Here is a 26,455-nt window from a genome sequence, read left to right on the forward strand (position 1 = left end):
TACTTGGCCTGTGTGTGCCATACTCTGCCTTACCTACCCTGCCTGTGTGTGCCATACTCTGCCTTACCTACCCTGCCTGTGTGTGCCATACTCTGCCTTCCCTACCCTGCATGTGCCATACTTTCACTGTGTGTGCCATTCTTGGCTGGTTTGTGCCAAACTTGGCCTGTGTGTGCCATACTCTGCCTGCCCTACTCTGCCTGTGTGTGCCATACTCTGCCTTCCCTACCCAGCCTGCGTGTGCCACACTTTCACTGTGTGTACCATTCTTGGCTGGTTTGTGCCAAACTTGACCTGTGTGTGCCATACCCTGCCTGCCCTACTCTGCCTGTGTGTGCCATACTCTGCCTTCCCTACCCTGCCTGTTTGTGCCATACTCTGCTTGCCCTATGCTGCCTGTGTGTATGGCACACACAGGCAGCCTACAGTGACACAATGCTGGCACTGCTCCTACAGTCTGCACAATAACTATATATTAAAAAACTTTTTAAGTGCAGTACCACCTCAGTATATGTTCTTTTTGTAGTATGCAGGGATTATTTGTGGGTTTCTACTGCTCCTGAGGTGTGAACAGGGGAACAATGTGGGTGATTACAGCCTGAGCCTGAGGTGTGAACACTGCAGGGGGTGAACAATGCAGAGATTAAAAGGTGTGAACAACACAGGGGATTACATATTTAAACAATACAGCCTGATTACAGCCTGAATCTGAGGTGAGAACCATGCAGGGGGGGGCAGTTAATCTGAGTACTGATACCATTTAAAGCTTACACAAGAGTAAGCCATCAAAGCAGCCAGACAGGTGGGGGGCCACACAGAGGGGGGTCGCGGGCCGCCAGTTGGACAGCACTGACCTAGATAATGAGTCTAGGCCAGCTTCACACCACGGGGTACGAATTTTATCAAATTTCCCCTGTGTACCCACCCACCTCTGTTGTAAGTTTAATTAGGGGTATAGCTTTGTTGACCAATTGCTTCCATGATTTGACAGTTGGGCAAGGACCCATCCAGTGCATAGCAGTATTTTTCCTTGCATAGAACAGTAGGGCTTGGAACCTATTTCTGGCATATTTAAACATTATAAGGACATCTAGGGTCCCCAGGAGACAAATAAGCAGGAAGATGACATTAAGAAGTCTAAAATAAATTGCCAGAATTTTGAGGATCTTGGACCAGGGTTTAATTTTTAAATGATTTTATAGTGGACTTAAAGGAATACTGTCATGGGAAAACTTTTTTTTTTCAAAAGGCATCAGTTAATAGAGCTTCTCCAGCAGAATCCTGCATTGAAATCCATTCATCAAAACACAAACAGAATTTATCCGGCCTCCGTGGTGGAGGGCCGATAATGGAAGCTAGTTTTGACCATACTCTGTCTGCCCTACCCTGCCGGTGTGTGCCATACTCTGCCTGCCCTACCCTGCCTGTGTTTGCCATACTCTGCCTGCCCTATTCTGCCTGTGTGTGCCATACTCTGCCTTCCCTACCCTGCCTGTGTGTGCCATACTCTGCCTTCCCTACCCTGCCTGTGTTTGCCATACTCTGCCTGCCCTACCCTGCCTGTGTGTGCCATACTCTGCCTTCCCTATCCTGCCTGTGTGGGCCATACTCTGCCTTCCCTACCCAGCCTGTGTGTGCCATACTCTGCCTTCCCTACCCTGCCTCTGTTTGCCATAATCTGCCTGCCCTATGCTGCCTGAGTGTGCCATACTCTGCCTTCCCTACCCTGCTTGTGTGCCATACTCTGCCTGTCCTATGCTGCCTGTGTGTATGGCACACACAGGCAGCCTACAGTGACACAATGCTGGCACTGCTCCTCCAGTCTTAACAATAACTATTTATTAAAAAACTTTTTAATTGCAGTACCACCACAGTATATGTTCTTTTTATAGTGTGTAGGGTTTATTTGTGGGTTTTTACTGCTCCTACAGTCTGAGGTGTGAACAATGTGGGTGATTACAGCCTGAGCCTGAGGTGTGAACAATGCAGGGGGTGAACAATGCAGGGATTAAAAGGTGTGAACAACACAGGGGATTACATTTTTAAACAATACAGGGGGTTTACAGCCTGAATCTGAGGTGTTAACCATGCAGGGGGCCAGTACTGATACCATTTAAAGCTTACACAAAGGTAAACCATCAAAGCAGACAGACAGGTTGGGGGCCACACAGAGGGGGGGTCGTGGGCCGCCAGTTGGACAGCACTGCTTAAAAATATGGAGAAGTCCCATACCTGTAACTGTTTCCGCTCTTTATTTAGGATTTACTCCGCATATGTGCTGCATCATGGAAACTCACCAGTGCTTGACACAAGTTTAGCAAAGATTAAAAACATCAGTAAATGTAAGCCTTTGTGAAAAGTCTAAAGTGGAATGAATTTGTTTTGTCTTGAAGGATTTAATAGCTTTTGTGTATTTCTGTGTGAGATGTTCTGGTTTTTAGGACAAGACCAAAGTAGAGAATGAAATGGTTACATACCAGTTATACAATGTACAATACCTTCATACAGACAAGTAAATTCTTTTAAGCAAGAAAAAGGTTTGTGTTGTCCCACAATAGTCTAGGGTTGCCTAGGGCTCCCCGCCTCCTTGGCCAGGCGCTGATTTGTAACATGGTTGCAAGGGAATAATAATAATAAGTGCTAATATTCAAGTTCTCGCTAATCTTGTGGTTCAATATTGGCAGAGGTCTTTTATTAATGAAGCACATTTAGCAGTAAATGTAAATGTAACCAATGAATAACAGACTGTGGGGCTGCAGTTCTATAATGTGATTAGCAGTGATTCTCTGTATTCCTGCTCCCATGCTGCTAAATTTCGCTCATTTGAGCAATAAGGTGTGATTTGGCAGAATCCAGGGGCACACTTCTGCATTATTTGCCCCAAAACTCCTGCACAATGTAAAGGTAACAAAAAGACCTGAAATTTTTTTTTTGTCTTTATCCACATTATATTGCCTGCTGCTTACAAAAATGACAATTTAATATCAATTCCATCATACCAAGATTATGGAGGTTGATCTTTTTAAACATAATCAATTCCTGTTTTTGAAATTATAGTGTTACTTTTGACCTATCGGCAATCCCTCTTTTTTCTATATGCAGCTTTGTGTCGGAGTTGGCTATTTTTAAAGACACTTAGCTCTCACAGGGAAAGGGAGCACACAGTGTAATGGACCTGATATTTAAAATCTGACTCTGACTCCTGCAGAGTGCCGATGAGAAGGGGATACTGAAGAGTATTTATTACATACTGAAGAGTTTATATTACATTATCATAATAGTTCCCCTTTAAGCAAGTCACACTGAACTGTTTTGTTTTAAGTCAAATTGAAAATGCCAGCAGATGGCAGAAGAGTTCTTCAGAGTCTGTGCAGTCATTCTTGGAGCTGTGCAGTACTAGTCTTGATCAGCTTTAACTATTACTTTACCTTTTGCATCTCTGCAGTAAAGATTGTGACACGTAAAAAGATTGTTTGATCTCTTGTTTTCAACCAAACTGGCAGATAAATCTTCAGGCCACAATTTTCTTCATGTACAGAGTGCCTAAATGTTCAACCTGAGCATTTAACAGCCACTCCAACTGAATCAGAGTGTTACTCATAACTAAAATGGATGTTGGCCGTTGACTCCCAAGAGGAAAGCTATCGGCCAAAATTAACCTCCCTCACACTACTTGCACACTCTGATTAGATCAGTGCAATCCAACCATCCTTGTGTGTGGCCCTTTGCTCTAATATGATTGCACTCAATACATAATAACAATACACACAAAATGAAACTGCCACTCCCTAAAGAAAAAAAAAAACAGATTTTATTCATTTAAATTCATAGTGATTAAAACCAGTTAAAATTGCATTTTATTTCATTTTATCTAATTATAGATTAGCTAAATGTATGTTATACTGGAACAAGGGAAGGCAGATTTCATGCTGTAATTGTTTTGTCAGTTGTTATTCAACAATACTCACTATTTTCTTATATATACAGATTGCACAGAAAGCATCCGACCTATTGCCAGTTGCATACTTGTTACACATGACCTACACACAACTGATACTATCCATCTAGTCAAATGTTATGCAAGTCAAAACAAAATCTCATTTAATAAGGAAAATCTGGACTTTTTGCTGTGTGCCCTTGGCTAAAGCTGAAGCTATGACTGATCTTACTGATACCGTTATCTTGTGGTCCTCCCTTTTAATAACACATTTTTTTATAAAGAGCGAGAGTGAGGTCAGGCTAAAGGTGAAATAAATTTTTTTTAAAAAGTGTAGCTATCACATGCATTTATTATATACTTTTATTATACACTGAATGCAATATAACATTTTACGGGAAGTTTACTACCTGCAAGTGCAAAGTGCAAATTCAGATGCCATTGCCAGGTTTTGTTTTATCCATAATGCAGTAGTTTTTTTTCCTAATAATTCCAGCCTAATTGCATTCACAGGAGGAGCTGTGCCTGACACAGTTGCAGCTAATGCAAGAAAATTCTCTTCACATTATATACATATTATATATGTTTGAAAACAACAAATGATATTGAGCACAATAATGTATTTTGCAGGGGGTTCCAGTAGCTGTGTGTAGGTTTGGGAATTTCCTGGAACGCTTTCTGGTCTTGCTTTATTGCAAAGATTCTTGAAATACACTCAGATGCAATGAAAGCTATGGAAAATCTACTGTACTTTTCTAGTATACAAACATATATACAATAAAATAGGAATTAGTATACTATATGTATACTACTAACACTTGCAAAATTAGCAATATGATTAATTAGTAAATATGTAATTACAGTTTACCTTAATTCAATTGTGAACATGCATACATGTATCGAAGTCTGCTGTTGTCTGAATTGTTGTCTGACAAAAATTAAGCAAATATTTGTGCCTCTCTGCTTATTTTAAGTGATTGAGCCACCAAATGGAGAAAATAATGGGCCCAAACAGCCCCAAAAAACAGTGACTGCCTATGGAATCTTACAGCAGCCCCTCTGATATTTTCCAGGATCTAGATATCCAGATTTCCAGATTTTCAGGCTGGGGCTGCATACACTTTGTATCCTGTGCATATACGGTGATGGTAAAACGTCTTACTGACACTGGGAATTTGACATACAAAATGAATGCAAACTTCAATAGTGTCTTAAAAGAAAGCTATACCTCAGAACAATGCTGGTCTTTATAAATATATATATATATCACATAAAACATCCAAACACACCATTTCATATAAATAAAAGTCTTTTCATGAAAACTTTACTTTTTTAGTATTGTGTGCCATTAAATATGGATAAAACCATGTTGGAAAACTGCCATTTTAAGTACTAAAGCCCATGGTCAGACCCATATGACATACTCTGGTAACACCCAAGCCAAGGGCATGCAGATGTGCTAAGTTACATCAGCCAATGAATGCACTTTGTCTTTTACACTCACACTTCCTCCTGTTCAACTTACATGTAGAGTATCTATTTTTTAAATATCTATACTGATGGTGAACTGTTCCTTTAAAGGATAAAGCAAGAATTTATATATATATATATATATATATATATAGCAAACCCAGGGTGGCACTCTGCTTCAGCTCTTAGCTCGGGTGCAAGGTAAATGATTTAAATATCCAAAAAAGACCAGCAACACCGAGTTATATTCCAAAAACAATCAATTGTGTATTAAAAACGCATAAACAGCCAATGTTACGTTTCGGTCCCCATCGGGACCTTTCTCAAGGCCCGATGGGGGCCGAAACGTAACGTTGGCTGTTCATGCGTTTTTAATACACAATTGATTGTTTTTGGAATATAACTCGTTGTTGCTGGTCTTTTTGGATATATATATATATATGTACAGGTATGGGATCAGTTATCCGGAGACCCAATATCTAGAAAGTTCTGAATTACGGAAAGGCCATCTCTGATAGACTCCATTATAAGCAAATCATTTTAATTTTATAAAATGATTTCCTTTTTCTCTGTAATAATAAAACAATACCTTGTACTTGATCCCAACTAAGATATAATTAATCCTTATTGGAGGCAAATCAACCCTATTGGGTTTATTCAGTATTTAAATAATTTTTAGCAGACAAGTTATGGAGATCCATATTATGAAAAGATCCCTTATCTGGAAAACCCCAGGTCCCGAGCATTCTGGAAAACAGGACACATACCCGTATTACTTCAGTATTTTGTAGCCCTTGAGAGTAGTTAGAGGCAAGAAAGCTAAGCAAGATAAAGAAAACACTGCAGCCATTTTTTAATAATAGCAACGTAATGTAAATGCCCAGAAATATGTATAAAAATTAAATAAAAATATTTTTTTTAAAATTTGGGGTAGATAGTATCCCTTTAACTGAGTACAAAGTCTGCTATAGCCTGGTATTAGCCAACATAGTTTAGGTCTTGTAGGTAGGCCTTTCAAGCGCACAATGTGGTATATTATAGGTCTACCCTGGACATTTGACAGCTACAGAGAATGCCTGTCTGCTGGACAATAGCTAAGATGAGTGTGATGGGAAAGGGTGCGGATTAGATGAAAAGTTGACAGGGTGTCCTACAAAAGAGCCCCAGACTTCCTCATGGGTCTATATATAAAACCTCTATATCTACAGCAGAGCAATCTCTTGGGTTTCCTGTACAACCAGGATAAATGCTCAGCTTCCAGCCCCACAGCTTTCTTATCTCGGACACACCTGCTGCAGAAATTCTCTTCAAAGGCCTCCTTGGCTATTGATCCATTTCTCTGCTTGATATCAGAACCCCAGCACTGTGTATTATTAATGATCTTCTTCCTTGCAGACATTCTTGGCCTTTTGGTGTTGCGTAAATGCAGAGAGAATTCCTGTTAGATCTGCTTTACGTACAGAGGAAGGCATGGCGCTTGTAATTAGTAATACTTTATAGCGAGCCAAGATTAGAGCTCTTTCTAGATATGTCTATCCCCTCCCTAAATCTGTTCCACTGATACTCTGACAGTGAGCATAATAACTAGAATACCTTTGCATCCACTGGGCTACCAACTAGTACAGATTTTAGGCAGTAGTTCAAACTACTAATTGAGCAATTGTATTGAGAGTTGGCTAGTGAGATCTGAAGGCTTGCAGCTAGCTGTTTGCCATCTGCCTCTTTAATGCATCATGTCCTGTTAATGTATCTATCTATCATCTGTCTGTCTGTCTGTCTATCTATCTATCCTGTATCATCATTTATAAACCCATCTCTCTATTGTACATAATGCTTATTATAAATAACGTTTGTGGTCAAATAGTTATCTGTTTCATTAGTGAATTTCTTTGCATGAAAATGTCCAATTCTTAGCAATTTTTTAATTGGTGTTTATTTTTATATTATAAAGATTTTTGTAATAATTTGCCTTCTTTTTCAGACTCTTTCCAGCTTTCAAATGGGGGGGGGCACTGACCCCAGAGGTGAAAAAAAAAGTTTCCCACTCAAACCACTGTTTTACAGCAATTAAAAGGCAAGTAAAACAATCAAAAGGCAAGGAAAGCTGAATTCACTGGGGGGTGGGGTGTTCAAAATGTTAGGCAATACCCTTAATTCACAAAGTTTGTGAATGAAGACATAGACAATACTAAGAATTGCCTCCTTAGGGTTCTTAGCCTTAGGGAAAGGACACATGGAGTTACTAGTAGCAGCTACTTGTTACAGCTACAAAAATAGACAATGCTGATCATTTACTGATAATTGTCTCTATGTGTGTTTAGCAGAGGCAATTCTCAGTATTGTCTATGGCAGGGTATCTTCTGGCATTTTGTAGCTGTGACAAGTATCTGCTATTGGTAGCTCCGTATTTCTTTGCCCCATAGGCTAATGTGAAGTGAGTTAGTCGCTTGTGATAGATCTGTGCTGCTGCGGGCGACTCCTATTGTTGCCAGTGGAAAGGCATTTTGAAATAGTTAGTCACCCGCAGTAGCAGAGATCTATTGTGGGCGACTAACTCACTCATTGGGACAATAGCCTTAGAGTAGAAGGATATTCACTTACTCATGCTAAGAACATAGTATTTTCTTAAAACCAAAATAACAGCTTGAGAGATTGCTGTTTTTCTGCCTTCCTAAATAAAGGGGAAGTGATCCCTTTAGTGATTTATCACTACATGCCCTTATACCAACCGCACCTGACCACCTCAAGTGGTTTTCACCTACCTGTAATCAGAACAGTGCTGCACATCTGGGTCAAACTGTCATATTTAGCCCCTTCACTTCCATTCCTAGTCTCTTATATGCTGATCGGTGAGCAGATGCAGATCAATAAAAGCCAATCTGTGCTCTTGGCCAAGTATGCTTAGTGACATGGCCAAACCTGTTGGTCCTCCAACTCTAATGTGCTGCTTTACAAGTGAAACTGGCTAACAGTAAAGTTTGGAGAGATGGGGGGAAATGGTATGTAAGTATGTATGTATGTATAACTTTATTTATAAAGTGCCACAAGGGTACGCAGCGCTGTACAATCTTACAGAATACAAAATTACACACAGGGAGGACAAGTGATATAATAAATAAATACAATAAATATATATATGTATATATATAAGTGACATGTGGTATGAGACACAGTAGGAAGGAGGTCTCTGCCCTGTAGAGCTTACAATCTAAGTGATTGTGAATCTAAGAGTGGTAGGGGAAGGTCCACTGGTCCTCCGCAAGCCAATAATTTAATGGGGAAGTTTACTTCCCCTTTAAGATGACCTTACATGGGCCATTTCATCATACTCCTGAAAATGAAGTAGCTTAGATATCAACTGGGATGGCTGTAAAATCCAGTCAGATAAAGACTAGTCTCTCCATGTGATTTGATCATAGACCTGCCTTGGGGGTCAGTCCAATTTGGTCCACCACTTGGTGACCAAATCAAACAGAATTATTTCTTAAGTGATCCTGCCAAATTAATGACAATTGTATGGCAAGCTTTACTCTAAAGCCCAGTTATTGAAAAGGTTGATTAAGCACATACTTGTATTTATTCCCATATTATCATATACAGTAGTCATGGGCTTTATGTATGTTTGTAGGGAGTAAAGGCCAAGCAGCAAAATGGCTACAGGAAACATGTACATGTTGGTAACTTAGCAGTATGCTTCTTACTGATACACTATATTCCATTCCAAAACTGTATAAGTCCAATCCCTACACTCTGGGGCAGAGAGAACTTTCTCTATATTTGCTGGACTGCCTGGGTGCCACATCATGCTTCTAGCATTTAAACCAACATTATAACCTAAAAGCTTTTATCTTAGTGCATGCCAATGTGCACATACAAAATACAGCTGCATACACCAACATGTATCAGAAAACTAAAAACAGCAGCACTTATATTTAAAATGTTTTGTATTTTAATTGTTGTTACTGCTACACATATCCATCTAGCATACACACATACACATACATATATGTGTAAATATATTTATATATATATATATATATATATATATATATATATATATATATATATATATATATATATATATATATATATATATATAAATGTAAAAAAATAAAAAGCTCCAGAAGCCTTGGTCTAACGTTCTTGTATGAGTATCAATAGAAAATCGAATTATTTGATATTATATATAAAAAAAATATGTATAAAATGCTCAGTTCATATGTATAATATTAAAGGACCTTTATTTCTTCCACTTTAATGTTGGCTCCCGTTTCCTTTATCAGCAGCGAATGTTGTCTGATTTCTATATGATAAATAGGGGGCAGAGTGATATAACAGAAAAGGTTCACTGCATATGGGATTGCGCCAAATTGCACAGGAATCCAAATTAATTTTGTAACAATTAATTTTATTAGTTTGTGGGTCTGAAAATTGTGGCTGCAGGGGTCTGGGAGCCGGTAGGTACAGGTCAGTGGCTTACATAATGCAGCTCACAGGTTAACGGGTGGGGTCTTGTCTCACAGGAATTAGCAGCCCGGGGGGAAATGAGGGGGTTCAGCAGTCTCCTATTGAGGGGTACAGGGTCCTGCTGACAATCTATGAGCTGTGCCCTGATAATCTGACACTGAATTGTAGCCCCCACACGTTGATTATTTAGTACCTGGGGTGTGTCAGACTGAGACGAAACAGAGATCCCAGTGACGGACTGGCAGTGTGGGTAACTGCAGTGGGTCTGTCCGTAGGGATGTCTGGCAACTACTGCTCCCTGAATTCCCTGCCCCACACAAGTCAGTGAGCCCTGCAGCTTAGCCTCGGAGTGTGCAATGTACCACAGCAGTGTGCATGGGAAGGGACTCTTAGGCAGCCAAACTGGCTGGGGTATTAAGCATATGATAGTATGTAAACGAAAAAGTTAAAATTTGACTAATGAACGAAAATATAATTCTGAGTAATTGGGCAATATACATTCATTAAATAATTAAAATGCTGTGTGTGTAACTGTATTTGCATTTAATATGATATTTGCCTGTTCCTTTCTTTTCTGTTGGTTCTGTTGAAACAATATTGCAGGAAAACCTTGCATGTTTCTGCACAGGTCTGTACAGTTAGCTTCTGCTACATTGTTTCAAAAGTCTGAACCACCATGAATAGAAAGAGACCGTAGGATTTTGCAAGATATTGATTAGAATTACATTTTATCGGTTAAAATTGTATTTTTATGTTTACATTACATCCCAGCTGCTACTGCAGTGCTGGTTCCATTCCTCTCTCCAGTATACTAGGTATATATAAGGAAGGCTATCCCTCTGACAAGACAGCAGGTTTAACTGTGAGAAGTATATATATATATATATGCCTATATCTATATATCTATGTATATAAATTAAGGAATATAATTAAGGAGCTGTAGTTATTAAAAATTAATTAAAAAAATATATATATATTTTTCTCTTCATCTGTATCCCAATTAATTAACAAACATCCAGCGAATGCGAGGGTATTATAACTCACTCAGTCTCACACAGGCGCAGGCATACATATATCCTAAAGTATAATTATGGCCTCATTATTCCTCATAGTAGGTTATACAAAAAAGATAAACGTAGGTATGCCCTACCATTAGTCCTAAATAAAAATTGCATTTCCATGAAATTCCGTTAAAACAGACTACATATAATACAATTACAAATAACATACAAATTTTATTTTTTTTCTTGGTGTTTTTTGTCAGATGTACACAAGGGGGGAAACGCTGTCTCCGTTACATTTATACAGTGCAGAGAAAAATAACAGGGTCGGTGCCGAATGCACCCACCTAACACACGAACATCCCTTATTTTATATATATAATATAGATTTATATAAAACATATTAAAGACTGACTTTACACAGAACGGAATTTTGTTCCAAATTTACAGTGACTTTAAAGAAGAAAACAAAATTCACTTGGCAAATATTGCCAACACAAAAACACCATCAATACTGATAAACCGACGGATGCATCTGGTGTCGCGTTGTCATTAAAAAAAAAAGGAAAGGGAAAGATAAATAAATAAAGAGAGTGAGTGAAAAGTGCCATGGTAACTCTCTACAGAGGGCAGTTCAGAAGTCTTTTCTTCTCATTCCATCTAACGCCGTTGCGCTAAATAAGGGAGTACATTGCCTGTCACATAAAGGGCACATTTTATACTAGAAAAATACACTGAACGCTCATTGTTTTATGTCCAAAATGAAACCAGTTCTCTCATCCCACCTTTCTTCGATAATTACCCCGCAGAATTTGAGGAGACAGTTGTTGTGTTGGGGTCCAGGATCTTGCTGCGTTATTGGGTACGCACCTTTAGGCCTGGTTAGGTTTTGCTCGACACTGGGTGGGTTGCAAGGTTACCAGGCAATGAAAGGGTAACGTTTTGGCCTTTCTGTGCTAGTTCTTTAAAAAACATAAATGTTTGAAGTATAAAAAAGACCTCAGTAAGAAAATCTATTATGCAAAACTATTTCTTTTCCATCTAAGAGTTTTTTTTCCGTCCTCAATATGGGAACAAATACCTCTTTGGTTAGTGCAATGACTAACTTCTTGTTTAACCACTTGGCTGCCAGAAGCGCTGGAAGAGGGCAAGTCTGAGACAAAGCTATCCAATCACATCACGCAGGGCTTGATATCTTGGTAACCTACTTGCTGGTGGTAATAAGATCCACTGCCAGAGTGCATCGATGATGAGGCCATGGCATTAAAAGAGAAAACGAATTCTTTTCTGTCGTTCATACTAGGAGACTGGGAGTGGTACCTTGGGATACCTGCAAGGGCAAACGGGACAATGTTAGCCGACATTTATGGGAGGAAAACACATAATTACAAATATAAATACTTACATGCAAAACCGAGGCCTGAGTTTAATATCTTATATTCATAACCACAAAACTAAATAATAATAAATAATAATAATATCACACACATTATTGCAATCGATATAATACTAATAACACCAACCAGGGCATCACAAATATAAACCAGAACTGGTTAACATCCAAATCGAATGCATACTGGATTAAATTACATTTATAGTACATGACACAATAAAATCTAAAATTCTTCTAAATTCAGTGAAGGGTAATCAATTTTTTTACGGTAAAATAAAGTGGGCCTGTGTATAAAGTACACTTATTTATACACCGTATACAGAAAGCTAAGGCAAAAAAGTAAAAATACATAAAACAATATTGGCATACTTTCCACTCTTATTTATAAAGACTGTTTTCTTTGCCGTGCAACCGTGCACATTTTGTTTATTCTCCATCATTTGCTATGTAGGTGTATTTATTTAGGTCGTTATAAAATGTTAAATTGGAATTAGATAAAAATTTACACAGCCCTGCTGAAGCATTTCCTTATGCAGACAACACAGAACAAGCATGCCTATGATAGCAATTATGTAATTAATTGGTATAACCTCTGTTTGTTCCATGTAAATTCTCATTTACGCCTACAGAGTTAAATAAGATATTTGTACAAATGTCCCCCACACTGAAGAGCACATATCCCAGAATGAACATTAAATAAGGAAATAACCTTCTTTGTTTCTGAAATCTAGCAATATTATCAGATGATTATTTTACAAGTAAATGTGACCCTGACTCGCACTAGCTTGGGAAAACAGAAGGGATTGGTACCCCCCAGGCAACGTTATTAAATACTCAGTTTGGAGCTGGAGGATGTTAGGACAATCCCCATGGACTCTAAAGATGCCTGGGGCCTTCAGGCAGTTTTTTACCCTCCTGATCCTTAATTATTCTGCAGCAGTCCCAGTGGCACCACTCTAAATGCTCACATGCTATCACATTGGGACTCTATTCCACATGTGTGGTGGAGGCCATTAACCTTCCTGCTGTCCCCAGCTGAATATACTTTATTTGCTTAATGTAAAATTGCTGTAGAGATAATGCAGGAAGTGGCCGGGGACAAGGGCCACCACAGAGCATAAGCTGCGTCCACTAAAAGGTTCAGTATCTCATAATAGCATTTTACAATTACACTGTGTTTTAAGCTTAAATTAATTTGGATTTTTTTAAAAACCCAATTGGTAGTGCTTTTGGTCATTTAATAATATGATATATAGGTGATGATAGATAGATGATAGATAGATAGATAGATAGATGATAGATAGACAGAAATCTGTAATAATTGGTAGCCCAGTTATAGATATATAGATAGATAGATCGATATAGATAGATAGATGATAGATAAATAGATGATAGATAGATAGATGATAGATAGATACTGTTGGCTTCCTTTATTTTCCCCAGAGCACCTACCTTGTAACTCTGAGGCTGTATTGTGGCTGTTCTGGTGCAGGTAGGACTGGTCCAGAGAGTGGGAGGAGAGGCTGGAGGACAGTGGGTTAGCAGCAGAGTTACAAGGGGAGAGAGGCTGTTGTTTGATGTATGGGGTTGAAGCTGATGGGGCCCAAGCCGATGCGGGGCTGGAATAGACGGAATGGGGCTCCATCACCCCCCCTCCCCCTAGGAGAGGAGAGCCGGAATCATGATGGGAGTAGTCCCCACCAGAGGAGCCTGTGCAGCTACCCATGTAGGAATGACCACCGTTAGCAGCTATATGCGATACTGGGTGTCCACTTAAACCCATTCCATCTACATTACTTGGCAAATGGCCGTTCATCATTCCAATGCCACTGTCCAATGACAAGCTGTTGGGTGGACAAGCGATGGTTCCACTTGCCCCTTGAAAGCTGTAAGTCTCTGGTATGTGGTTGAAGCCCAGGCCATTCATCATGCTATACATGGGTTTGAGAGCTTGGCATTTCCTCCTGAAGCCTCTTGGTCTTCTTCTAAAGGAGCCCTCCTCAAACATAAACTCACTGGCCGGGTCAATGGTCCAGTAATGGCCCTTCCCGGGTCTGCCCAGCCCCTTGGGCAGTTTGATAAAGCACTCATTTAGGGACAGGTTGTGCCTGACAGAGTTTTTCCAGCCCTGGTAGGAGCCTCGGAAAAATGGGAAGCGGCTCTGCAGAAACTGGTAGATCTCGCTGAGGGTGAGCCTTTTGGTGGGGGAGCTCTGGATGGCCATGACTATTAGCGCAATGTACGAGTAAGGCGGCTTTTCTGGCCTTCTTATGCCAGCGTTGGTCTTCTTGGTTTTGGTGGCACAGTTGGCAGACTCCATAACCGATGGCTGCCCTCCGTGCTTGTCAGTGGCCGCAGACATTGGGCTGCTCTGGGCAGGGGGCTGGGAGGGGGGCTGCTGAATCTCTGCAGTCATTTACAGAGCTTTTCAGGCTGCAGCTGAAGAAAATGAGGAAAGCTGAGAGCGCAGGCAGGGCTGGGAGGGAGGATACGAGTCCCGCAGTTCGCACTTGGCTGCTTGGCCTTTGGGAAAGTTTCTTCTGAGCGCTGGGAATACAGGCGAGAGCTGGAGAAGCGGCGGAGAATTCCTACATATGCGCTGCCCTTGCGCCACCGGTGATAGGTCCCGCTGTGTGTGGCTGAATGGTCCCTTGGTAACTGATGTTGGGTCCGTTAGTGGATGGCTGGGTGCAGGCTGGCAAGGACCTTGCCTACGATTGCGTCTCCGGGCTAAAGCAGAAAGTTGCTGCTGCTCAGCCTCGAACTTCTGGATTCTGCCCCACAAAGGCAGATCGCCCTATACTTATCTCTTGTCATCGGCGTCTGTCGGCTCTTCACAGTAAGACGTAAGAACTGGATTGTCCCCGCCCACAGCCCCCCTTCTGTTTCTTAGCACTCCCCCAACCACTGGGGGGTCAGTTAAAGGAATATCGCCACTTAGGTCTTTTAAGCACTGAAACCCATTTTTGTGTGTTTTACACAAGAATTTGCTTTACACGGATTTTCTAATAAATGTAACAGGGATACACCATAGGATACTCAGATGCGTTTTATAGATGAACGACTCCATAGACAGAGCGGCAGCTAGCTATAAGGTCAATAGGGTTTTCATATTCCACAGGTTTTATTATTAAAAAAAATGTCTGACTGGGCCATTGTTTCACCTCCTCGTGTATTGTTTGTAGTGATGGGGACAATATATATATATTTATATATAAATTAAATAAACCCATACACCTGGATATATTGATGACAACTAATGTAAGTCCCTCTTACCTATAAATAAACTATTGGGGTATAAGCAGGTGTCCCCTGTCTCAGACACCCCTAACTTTCTTCCAATTGTACAATGACATATAATCATAATAATGCCCCCTCACAATGGAAATAAACAGACAACAACTTTGAAATGATCAAAGGGGGGGAGGATTGTAACGGGCAATCTAACTTTAAGGTGGGTTTCTCATGGACTTGCCTACTTCCACTGAGTTTCTGATTTCTCCGCAGATAGAAAACAACATGGGCAGGATGTTTATACAGCTCAATGTAAACATTTTCCCCAGTTCTTTAATAATAAAAAACAGCTAAAACCCTGCTAGTCTCCATAGTGCTCCTTTCTGAGGCATATAAACCGTGCTTTGTGTCTTCCGTGTTGTTTGTTTCACTCTGATTTTATTTCTAAACCTGGGAGCACAGAACTGTGATGTTATTTCGGCAGGAGAGCATTGTCTGCTCGTTTGGGAAAGGGACCTTCTTCAAAGCAATCTGCCATCAACTCGGCTCTGAGATATGCATCAAGGTAAGCCACTTTCAACTTTTGGCACCTACTTACAAACAAATTGACCCCCTTTTCTTGATTTTACACACTCTGATAAAGGAGGAAAGATCTTGCTTTCTCAGTCCCCTGTGAGGAATCCAACTGACTGGAGATAGGGAGACTGTCCCCGATATTAACCCGTGCTATTTATCATAACACAACAAGTGTGTTGTTATTTAGCGCAGCTTTCTCCGGTCACTGCATCCAATCCCCATAAGGAGGGCGCCTGCCTTGTCTGAGCTGATAACAGCCCTGGGCGCTGCACGGCAGGCAACTCAAGCTGCCACTCTCATACACCGACTGAATAAAATGCGTGTGTGTTTCTGGAATTATTTTTCTGTTCACACACCCACCGATTTGCCCTTTATTGCACACTTGCAATCCTGCACCGAATATACCGAAAGTTGATTTAACAACAAAAGAATGACACAATCATATATCTATCATCTATCTATCTATCTATCTAGCATCTATCTATCTATCTATCTATCTATCTATCTATCTATCTATCTATCATTTATCTATCTATCTATCTATCTATCTATCTATCTATCTATCTATCTATCATCTATCATCTATCTATCTATTATCTATCATCTATCTATCTATCTATCTATCTATCTATCTATCTATCTATCTATCTATCTATCTATCTATCTATCTATTATCTATCATCTATCTATCATCTATCTATCTATCTATCTATCTATCTATCTATCTATCTATCTATCATCTATCTATCTATCTATCTATCTATCTATCTATCTATCAATCATCATTATTCTGTTATTAAAAACGATTCCTGAAAATAAACTGTCCATATTAACGGAGGGTTACTTTGTAAATTACCCAGGTATCCGAATCATGCGGAATTCTAATATAAAAACACGAGATCGTGAGAGAATTTAGAGATTCTCTGAGCGGTGCAGGGTTTAATAGACAAAAAAAAGTAACGGGAAAAAGTGTTTTCAATTGAACCGCTTAAAACTACACTGACAAAAAAAAAATAGCACGACTACATTCTTATCTGAAAATGAAATCTTTCTATTTAAATGCAGTCTATAAATCTAATGTTGAACTTTATTATAAAAAAAAAATTATTAATTTCGGGGCAGGGCCTAAGATATATTCTATATAGTTAAAGGAAGGATCAGGCAGGAAAGGGTTAATCTGGAACATTCTAATACGTGCATGCTTTCCAAACTGAGTCTCACTTACGCCACAACCAGTTCGCTTCATGGCTCAGTCGGACAGATACACAAAAGGCAAACTGTACTTAATATATTTCCTATGTGTTCTGAAATTCTCTACCTAACCAGCTATCGCCACCACACGCCTGCGGTCAGCGACTTCGACGGTCAAATTTCCATTAAACCACATTGGCTATCATTAGCCAGGTCAGCCAATACCCAACCCAGAGTCGCAGCCAGGACCCACTCAGTGAGCGTCACTGCATGAAAGCAGCGCAGATCCAGTCTCGCGTTATTACTCTCATGGAACTCCATCCTGTGTCAGTAATATCTGAACGTTCTGTACCGTTTTATCACACACACAGCAACCAAGAGCACAGAATGATCCATCAGTATTTAGCGCAACCCATTTATTATTATGCAGGGAAGCAGTTGATTTCGTATATACATTTTATGCTGATGTATTCCTAAATTTGTCTATAATAAGTTTATATTTTTACCCAACAATTTGATAACTTTACCCACACTGGCACAATCCGTTTATCTAGCGCCCCGACTGATCCGAAAACCCTCCACTTTCTTACATACACATCTATTATATTTCATTTTTATAATGTAATACAGGCCGTTTTAATTTCTGACTGGAGAGAACGTACTCTCCACCTCAATAGGAGACGTAATTGGAATAAAAGCTAGACTTCTATCTGGCATCCAATAATGAAAGTAGCAGAACCGAAGTGGATAATTCGATTTTGTACACGTTTGCGCACACAACAAAGGGTCACACAACTATAAAGGCTGCGATAAAGGTGCAAGGAAACCGCAAGTGAATCCACCCCCACTCTTTTCTATTGCCAGTAACTGGTCTCAGTGGGGCAGACTCTCACTTAGTTACACGTGTAATCTGAGCGCAATGTATATAGGGAATATTGTTGGAAGGAGCCTGTGCAGCTCTCCCTTAGGAGGGGGCCCTGTGTTTATCAGACTGGGAGACCACCCATGGTTCCAGCAGACAGGCGTGTGCCCCTCTCTTCTCCCTGCTTTTAATTAACACCAGTGACTTCACTTGCACAATCCACCCCCCCAAATAGATGTTATAGCCCCCTCCCTGCTCAGTCCTCTGGCCCACACGCTGCCATACACCATTGCAAATTGATCTCTAAACGTTTACATAAGGTGGGGTGGGAGGCGGAGATTGTGACAGCCCAATACTACTAGCAGGGTAAGAAATATATGGCATTTTGTTCTCTTGTAAAAGTTCCAAATAAAAGGTGTTGACAGGGAGGAGCCACGGCTAAATGTGCTTTAGACACTTTATTGGCCTTACTGACTCTGGATGATCTTGTCTAAATAAACCCCATAATATTTAATGTGAGCACCGTCGGAGGTCAACAGATGGAGGCAGGAGGTCCACTAATGGACTGTTATCTATTGCAGTATTTAAAAAAAAAAAAAAAAAAAAAAAAAACAACTACATTCAAACCTCTTGGAAACAGTAAAAGAATGAATATTAATATTAGCAGATTGCAGGGAATGCACCCATAAACGTGTAGATGCAGAAATCATTTACACACTTGTAGTGTAGCACAGATCTCTGGAAATGTGTAAGTGATGAAGTGAATGGGGTGAGAGCGGTTTATTTATGACCAAACAGTTATGAATAGATATGATTTACATAATCCATAAACAGCAGCCAATTGGTGCAGAATAGTTTAACGTTTTGCTATTTTCAGATCACATTTTGGCTACAAACAAGTTGTTTGACGTCTTGGCTCAGTAACAGTAACCGATCCTTCCCACTTTGCACAGTCACCCAAGGTGTCCCTATTCGCCTTTCCCTTGTTCCTTGTGATTAGGGCACTGTAAATATATGTGGCTCCTCAGCTTTCAATTGGAACCGATTCTGCTGTTTTTCCCCCGAAATATAAGTGTATTCGCAGCAGTAGAAGTCCCTGAGGCAGGAGGTTACACAGATAACTATGTTGTGTATCAGAGCGCCCGCAGAGCTACACGGCAGATAAAAGGGCGACTTTTGGTCACAATCCAGATGCCTTATCCTCTTCTCATTTGTGCATAACTCGCTTCAGATTCTTCCCATCTGCATAGGAAATGTGCCTTTTGTGCCTTTTACCTTGAAAGACTTTTAAAGGACCTCACATTATTATTGTAGTAGTGGAATTCTGTTCACAATTTATTTTTACAACCACATCTTTAAGGTAAAGCAGGGCCCAGTTATGTTGGATAAGTTTATTTCTTTTAGATATTTCAAGTAATAAATTAATTTAGATTTTTAGGATAATGAATAATTTCTTGCTCTATATGAGACTGGGATTCATCTTTTTGGTGTAATCATTGTGTGTTTTGTAAAATTATGGAAATGTATTTTATAAATATATTTTATAAATACAAACACACACATACACACCCACAAACTTTATTTTATTAAATACATATTCCTCTTGATAATGCTGAATATATTGCTGAATATTATTCTTTAGAATTGGAAAGCAGTTTTGTGCAGTTGAGTCCCAATTTCTTTTAAAATCAAATTCAAATAAAATCAATTCACTTTAAAAGGGGCAAGCAAAATATGATCACTACAAATCATTCAGGGAAGAGAGACACTACTCAATGTTAAAGTAGGGTTTAGGTATATTTAAACTGAAGCTGTCATTCTATTCTACACTATAGAGATGCATGTTCAATAAAAAAAAGCAAAATACATCGGCAGCAATGGACACAAATAAAATATATGGTATGCATGGTCATGAATGGCAGCACCAAGATGGTGCTGATGCTACTGTTGTGTAAATGCCCTCAATACATTTAAACATTTCGAATTAATAGCATCTAACAAGGTGGGTATTAGTTAAAATTAGGCCTTAAGCTTATCTTCTACCCCCATCTATACATCTGCATTGCCATTTTAATGCTCTTCTGCTTTATTTGCCTATAATATTAGAGATAAGCAATTAAAATATGTTTTTTGATTATCATAAGGAGTTTTACTTACACATGTGCTTATAGAAAATAATAATCAGAGAAAACTAGATTGCCAGGCTCTCTGCTAAACTCATTATTCCCATGCAATTAATTCCCTTCCCCTCAGTATGTGTGTTACAGGCAGCGCTCTGCAAACCGTATTAGTTACAGCTTAATACGTCTTATTAACATACAGGGAAAACTACTATGGGCTGTGCTTGACCGCAACTACCCCAATAATTCCTACACTGCCACTTAACTATGGATGGATGACTAGATAGATAGAAAGATAGATATATCGATACATAGATGATATATGGATAGATAGATAGATAGATAGATAGATAGATAGATAGATAGATAATAGATAGATAGATAAATAGATAGATAATAGATATAGATAGATGATAGATAGATAGATGACAGATATACAGATAGATAGACAACAGATTTTTTATAATGATAAAACGATATAAATGATTAATACATTATATGAAAAAATAGCTTTATGTGCATGACAGAAAGAGACATAATGAGATATAGCTAGCTAGCTGATAGATACACATTCAAGGGCAAATGCTATTAAATATTTTTACCAGGACCATAGAGAGATAGACGATAGATCTGGATACTTACGATTATAACTTTATATATTGAACCATTTATTTAAATATGTACATATATGGTATTATGGAGGACATTTCTTAGACTAGACATACAGGGCTACAGCTATACTGATAAACACATTTATTTTTAAAACTGGATTAAATAAATTTATATAAATATTTTAGGGCCAGACTCCTTAAAGAGAGTTGGCAGTCAGGGCTTCTTCACTGCACAGAACTGGGCTGTGCTTGTCCGAAACTACTCCAATAATTCCTATCCTGCTGTTTAGGTATGGATGGCTAGATAGATAGATAAATAGAGAGTCAGACAGACGATAGATATATATTGAATAAAAGGCAACAAATATCTTATAAATGATGGAAAGATATAGATAATTAATACATTATATATGAAAAAATTGGCTATATGTGCATGACAGAAAGAGAGATAATGAGATACAGCTAGCTAGCTGACAGATACATGCTCAAGGGCAAGTGCTATTAAATATTTTTACCAAGTAAAGTAGAAAAAAGGAAGAACAAGACCATAGAGAGATGACAGAAAGATGATTAGATGATAGATATGGATATGGATACTTACGCCTATAACTTTATATATTGGATCATTTATTTCAATCTACATATATGGTATTATGGTAGAAGTTTCATGGACTAGACACACAGGGCTACAGTTATGCTGATTCAGTTAACTGGATTGAATAAATTCAATATTTCAGGGCGATATTCATTAGAGAGTTGTCAGTCACTGCTTATTCAATGCACAGCACTGTAACTATTTCTGAGATGACATTCTACCCGCTGAAGCTTTTTTAAAGGGCAAATAATGCCATATAGTGAATATATGTATTTGCATTAAAAGGTTATACTGTATGTGTGTCCTACAACTGCAAATAGCATATATCTTGGCTACAACAGTCATATGAAAAAAGCTTTCTATATATGTAGAGAGCCATGAATGACATCTGACCTATATATATTTATACTTAGATTGATGTCACTTGGCAACATTGTCTTTCTTTTTAGTTTTGCAGGGAGGGAACCACCGCTGCCTCCCATGCATTCAAATGGGAAATGCCTGACTGCACCAGTACGGGCTCTAGTGAGGGCTGCAAAGTGTCAGTAAGGTGAGGGCTGCAAAGTGTCAGTACAGGTGAGGGCTGCAAAGTGGCAGTAAGGTGAGGGCTGCAAAGTGGCAGTACAGGTGAAGGCTGCAAAGTGGCAGTAAGATGAGGGCTGCAAATTGTCAGAAAGGTGAGGGCTGCAAAGTGGCAGTACAGGTGAGGGCTGCAAAGTGGCAGTACAGGTGAGGGCTGCAAAGTGGCAGTAAAGGTGAGGGCTGCAAAGCGGCAGTAAAGGTGAGGGCTGCAAAGTGGCAGTAAAGGTGAGGGCTGCAAAGTGGCAGTACAGGTGAGGGCTGCAAAGTGGCAGTAAAGGTGAGGGCTGCAAAGTGGCAGTACATATACTGTCACTCTTTCCCCATTCAAGCGAATAGCATTGAGTAATGTTATGTTTTGGCGCATCTTGCCCCATGAACAGTTGCTCAAAGATTAGTTTGGGAGTTTTAGCGCTCAGTTTTTTAAAGCTTCCAAAAGCACCCTGTGCGTTATTGTCCTGTTGGAATTTGAATGACAGCTCTATGGCAACATCGTTTGTTTACATGAACTAGATTGGAGCTACTGAAGCAAACACAGAAGGGTTGATTTATGAAATATGAGTTGGGGAATCCTAGCAATTTAATATTTCCTCCATTTAACAAAATTATCCTGACAGGAAAGTTTTAAAGAACTGAAATATTTATCAATTTGATCGATTTGTTCTGCTTATTTGAGCAGTTGAGCGCCATCCTGTTCTGTGTAGTGATAGTGATCAGGGCTACTTAGCACCTGTCTGAATCCTTCCCTCATAATTAGATTATACCTTCAAAGAGCTTCTACCTATATGAGTAAAGGTGCAACATAACTGCCACTGCACACTTAATAAGATTCAATTCATTTTCTATTTTGGTGTATATTGGAATACCGGTAAAGGTACAATATGTTAATAATTTGTATTATTTCCACTGAAAATAACAGATTGCTGCCATGTTGAAATGTTTCCTAGTAAAAAGGGAGATATTTTCTGCTTTTCCTTCTTTGTTTAAACAAACTTTGTGCCTGTTTTTAAAGGTCCATATTTTCTAATTTTTAAAGGAGTGGTTCATCTTCGGGTAACTTTTAGTATGTTATGCTATTCTTAGCAACTTTTCATTTGGTCTTAATTTTTTATTTTATGTATATTTTTTTTTAATTATTTGGTTCCTCTTCTGACTCTTTCCAGTTTTGAAATGAACAAGCTAAAAGGGTTGAGGAGACCCCCTCATAGGTATGCAAATAAGTCATAACAGGATTCTGGGAAGAAATTCCTTAAGGCTCCTAGAAAAGTCCCATTTACATGGGTTTATCCTATATTTGAAATGGGAATCAATGACCTTGGCAGCCAAAACCTGTTCCTCTGTGAGGCTACAGTTTTATTTTTGTTGCTTATCCTTCTGTCTCTGTCATTCTCTATTAATATACCTGTCTCTCTTTCAAACCCCTGCCTGGTTTCTAAGTAAAACTGGACCCTAGCAACCAGATAGCTGCTAAAATTCCAAACTGGAGAGCTGCTGAACTAATGCTAAATAATTCAAAATCTGCAAATAATAAAAAAATGAAGACCAATTGCAAATTGTCTCAGAATATCACTCTCTACATCATAATAAAAGTTAATATAAAGGTGAACAACCCCTTTAAGGTTGATTTATAATTTTTCTTAAGAAATAGTAAAATATCACCCTGTTTACAAGGAAACTGACAGTTTTTTCCCCAGTATAATTAGCAGGGCAATGTAAATGACAGGTACCTGCATGACGTTGTGGGTGAAACAATGCATTATAAATACCAAAAACAGCAAACAGTAGACACTTTTCAGACACTTTTTAGTGTTAATATTGCTTTGTGATAAAATTGCTCCCAGAGGTGATATTTTCACTTTGTCCAGTGGTTCCTTACTGTGGGACTTGCTGGGGTGAGCGGTGGAGCAATGGCAGGGGCCTCAGCCTAAAGGCCAGTTAGGGCTATATCACTCCAGATATCACCGGTGATGTTGCCTATAGCAACCAATCAGATCTTTGGTTTTGTTTTGTAATTGGTAGGTAACCACTCAAATTTAATTGCTAATTGGTTGCTATGGGCAACATCACCTGTGATGTTTGCCTACAATGTTAATAAATTTCCTCTATTTATGTTCAGCACCACTGGAAAATCTCTAGCAGAGAAAGGACAGAAGTGGAACAAAACCAAACCATAAGTGTCCAGTACTGACATGCGGGGACACAAGTGTTTTCTAGCCAGAATCCGCTCTGTGTGCTCAGTTGCAGGAAGATTACTGTCAATTTAAACATTTAATTTATTAGATATATTTTTATCAGAGATAAAAAGTCATTCGAGGACACTAGACACTCGCCTAGAACGATTGAATATTTGATAGTGTGACTTAGAGTGACTGATACAGCAACGTTTTGTATATCTGTAACCTTGATATTAATTAAGGCGCCTCTTACCAAAGACTTGTTTGAACCAACCACTGCTATATTCACTAACCTTTGGCGAAGCTATTACATACATGTACCCCGACTCATCAGTCACAGCTATATGTGGGTCTGTGCAGTGGAGGACCGTTTTGAGTTCCCCTGTTTTATAAATTAAGCAACTTTTTTGCTTTTTGGTATCCACAATGCATTGTGGGCCCTGACCTTTTAAAAGGTTTTAAAGGTCTTTTGCTTACTCAAAACTGTAAGTAATTGGCTCAGATTTAGAAGACCAGTCGACTGATTTTTAATTTCTGTTACCTGAAAATGCATTGTTTTACCCACATTGAAAAGTATATGTCAATTGTAATTCCCCTGCTGCACACACTAAGATTACACTCAGGTAATACCTAGTATGGCTGCTGAGGAGGTGGGTGGTAGCTCTTGGGAACAGAAGTTAAAGGGGGCCCTGGGGGGCACTGACTGATCAGGACTTTTCAGTATATCTTTATAAAAATTGTCCCAAGGTTTAAGAGGGCTCAAAATGATTTACTGTTGTGCCCCCTATAAATCATAGATAGGTAATTTTACATGTCAAATGAATGGTTCAATGTCACTGTGCCAGACATACCTGTGAGTGCGGTACGTTAGAAGCATAAAGTGCTCCACTGTGACGTATTGCTTTACCAGTTTTATTGGAATGGTATCTATATACATATCTATATACATATGACAATCGTTAGTGAGCCCTGTGAGGCGTATGTTCCTTCTGGGCAGCGCTCACCCCTGGGGCAGTACAGCTTCACTCACTTTACAGCAGCTTCCATAGAGGCAATTGGCCGCATAACTTGGCCACTCAGAGCCCAAATGACATACTACCAAACTGTAAGATTCAGATATACAAAGAGTTATACACTCAGGGTGACAGTTACAAGCAGACTATACAACACACGGTCTATCAGATCCACTCTCCCGGTATAATGTAACGTATCCCCTCATAATACACAGGACCCCCCATACCACACTTCTAATATACTGTGCACAGAAGATCTAGAAACCCTTAAGCCAACATACATCACCCCTACTGTTTTCACAGCACCCCCATAACTCATAATATCATGGTATACACTTCTGTCCAACTGAGTCACCATAGGGTATTCATGAAACATACACAGGACCTTATATACAGTATATACAGTACGCTTCTGACCCTTTACTGGCAGCTTATCACACACACTGTTATACCACACCTATACAACCCAGCCCACCTCAAATACAGTTTACCAGCGTCATATATACACTGTCCCCCACCAATCAGTCTCATATACAACCTGCCCCCCCAAAGCAGTCACATATACCCGGCACCCCAGTTCCACTCTTCCCAGCTCACGTACATACTGTATCACACTCCTGATCACACCTATATCCTTTTTCCCTGACACCACCCTGCGACTCAACTACAACAATGCAGAGTGTGAGGAGGTGCAGGGAGTTAAAGCTGAGTAGCAGCTCTTCTCTGTATTTGCCCAAATGCAGGAGACTCGCATCAAATCCTCCTTTACCTTCATTGTGTATAGAAGCGGCCTGGGCACAGACTTGCAGTTACAGCAGCAGCGACAGGCTACAGTACAGAGCAGCAGTCTGCTACTTAACCATTTCTTGCCCGCACCACAGAGAAAAGAATAATAACCCTCATGTCTTCCTACACGTTCCCAAACGAATCTTCCCTTGGGAGATTCCCAACACCCTTTAGCTCATCCTCCTGCCACAGAACTGGCCGTTTTCTTGCTAAATGCTCCATTTAATTAGAAGCGAGAATTGGACGATAATTCAACCTTTATCCGTGGGTCGCCCTATCCACATAGGTGCAGATTTGTAGTTTTATCCTAGATTCTAATCTTCTTATATGTCATCACATGTTGTTACATTAGAACTAACTGATACAATAAACCTCAAGCAAAGGAAGGGGGAAGAATAGATAGAATATGATTAATTACAGAGAGTTTTTGTCACAAAGAGTACAAG

The 26,455-nt window shown here is 39.4% G+C and overlaps 1 protein-coding gene across 1 annotated transcript; it reads right to left on the reverse strand.

The window, feature by feature from the left end:
* Positions 1 to 11,084: 11,084 nt before the first annotated feature.
* Positions 11,085 to 15,032, reverse strand: foxf1 (forkhead box F1). Its single transcript, NM_001045761.1, is given in 2 exon segments — positions 11,085 to 12,205; positions 13,721 to 15,032. Coding segments are annotated over 2 exon segments (1,122 nt in total). The 5' UTR covers positions 14,685 to 15,032; the 3' UTR covers positions 11,085 to 12,047.
* Between the last annotated feature and the right edge of the window lie 11,423 nt (positions 15,033 to 26,455).

This window comes from Xenopus tropicalis, chromosome 4, assembly GCF_000004195.4.
Source record: "Xenopus tropicalis strain Nigerian chromosome 4, UCB_Xtro_10.0, whole genome shotgun sequence".
In the NCBI taxonomy this organism is placed as follows: Eukaryota; Metazoa; Chordata; class Amphibia; order Anura; family Pipidae; genus Xenopus; species Xenopus tropicalis.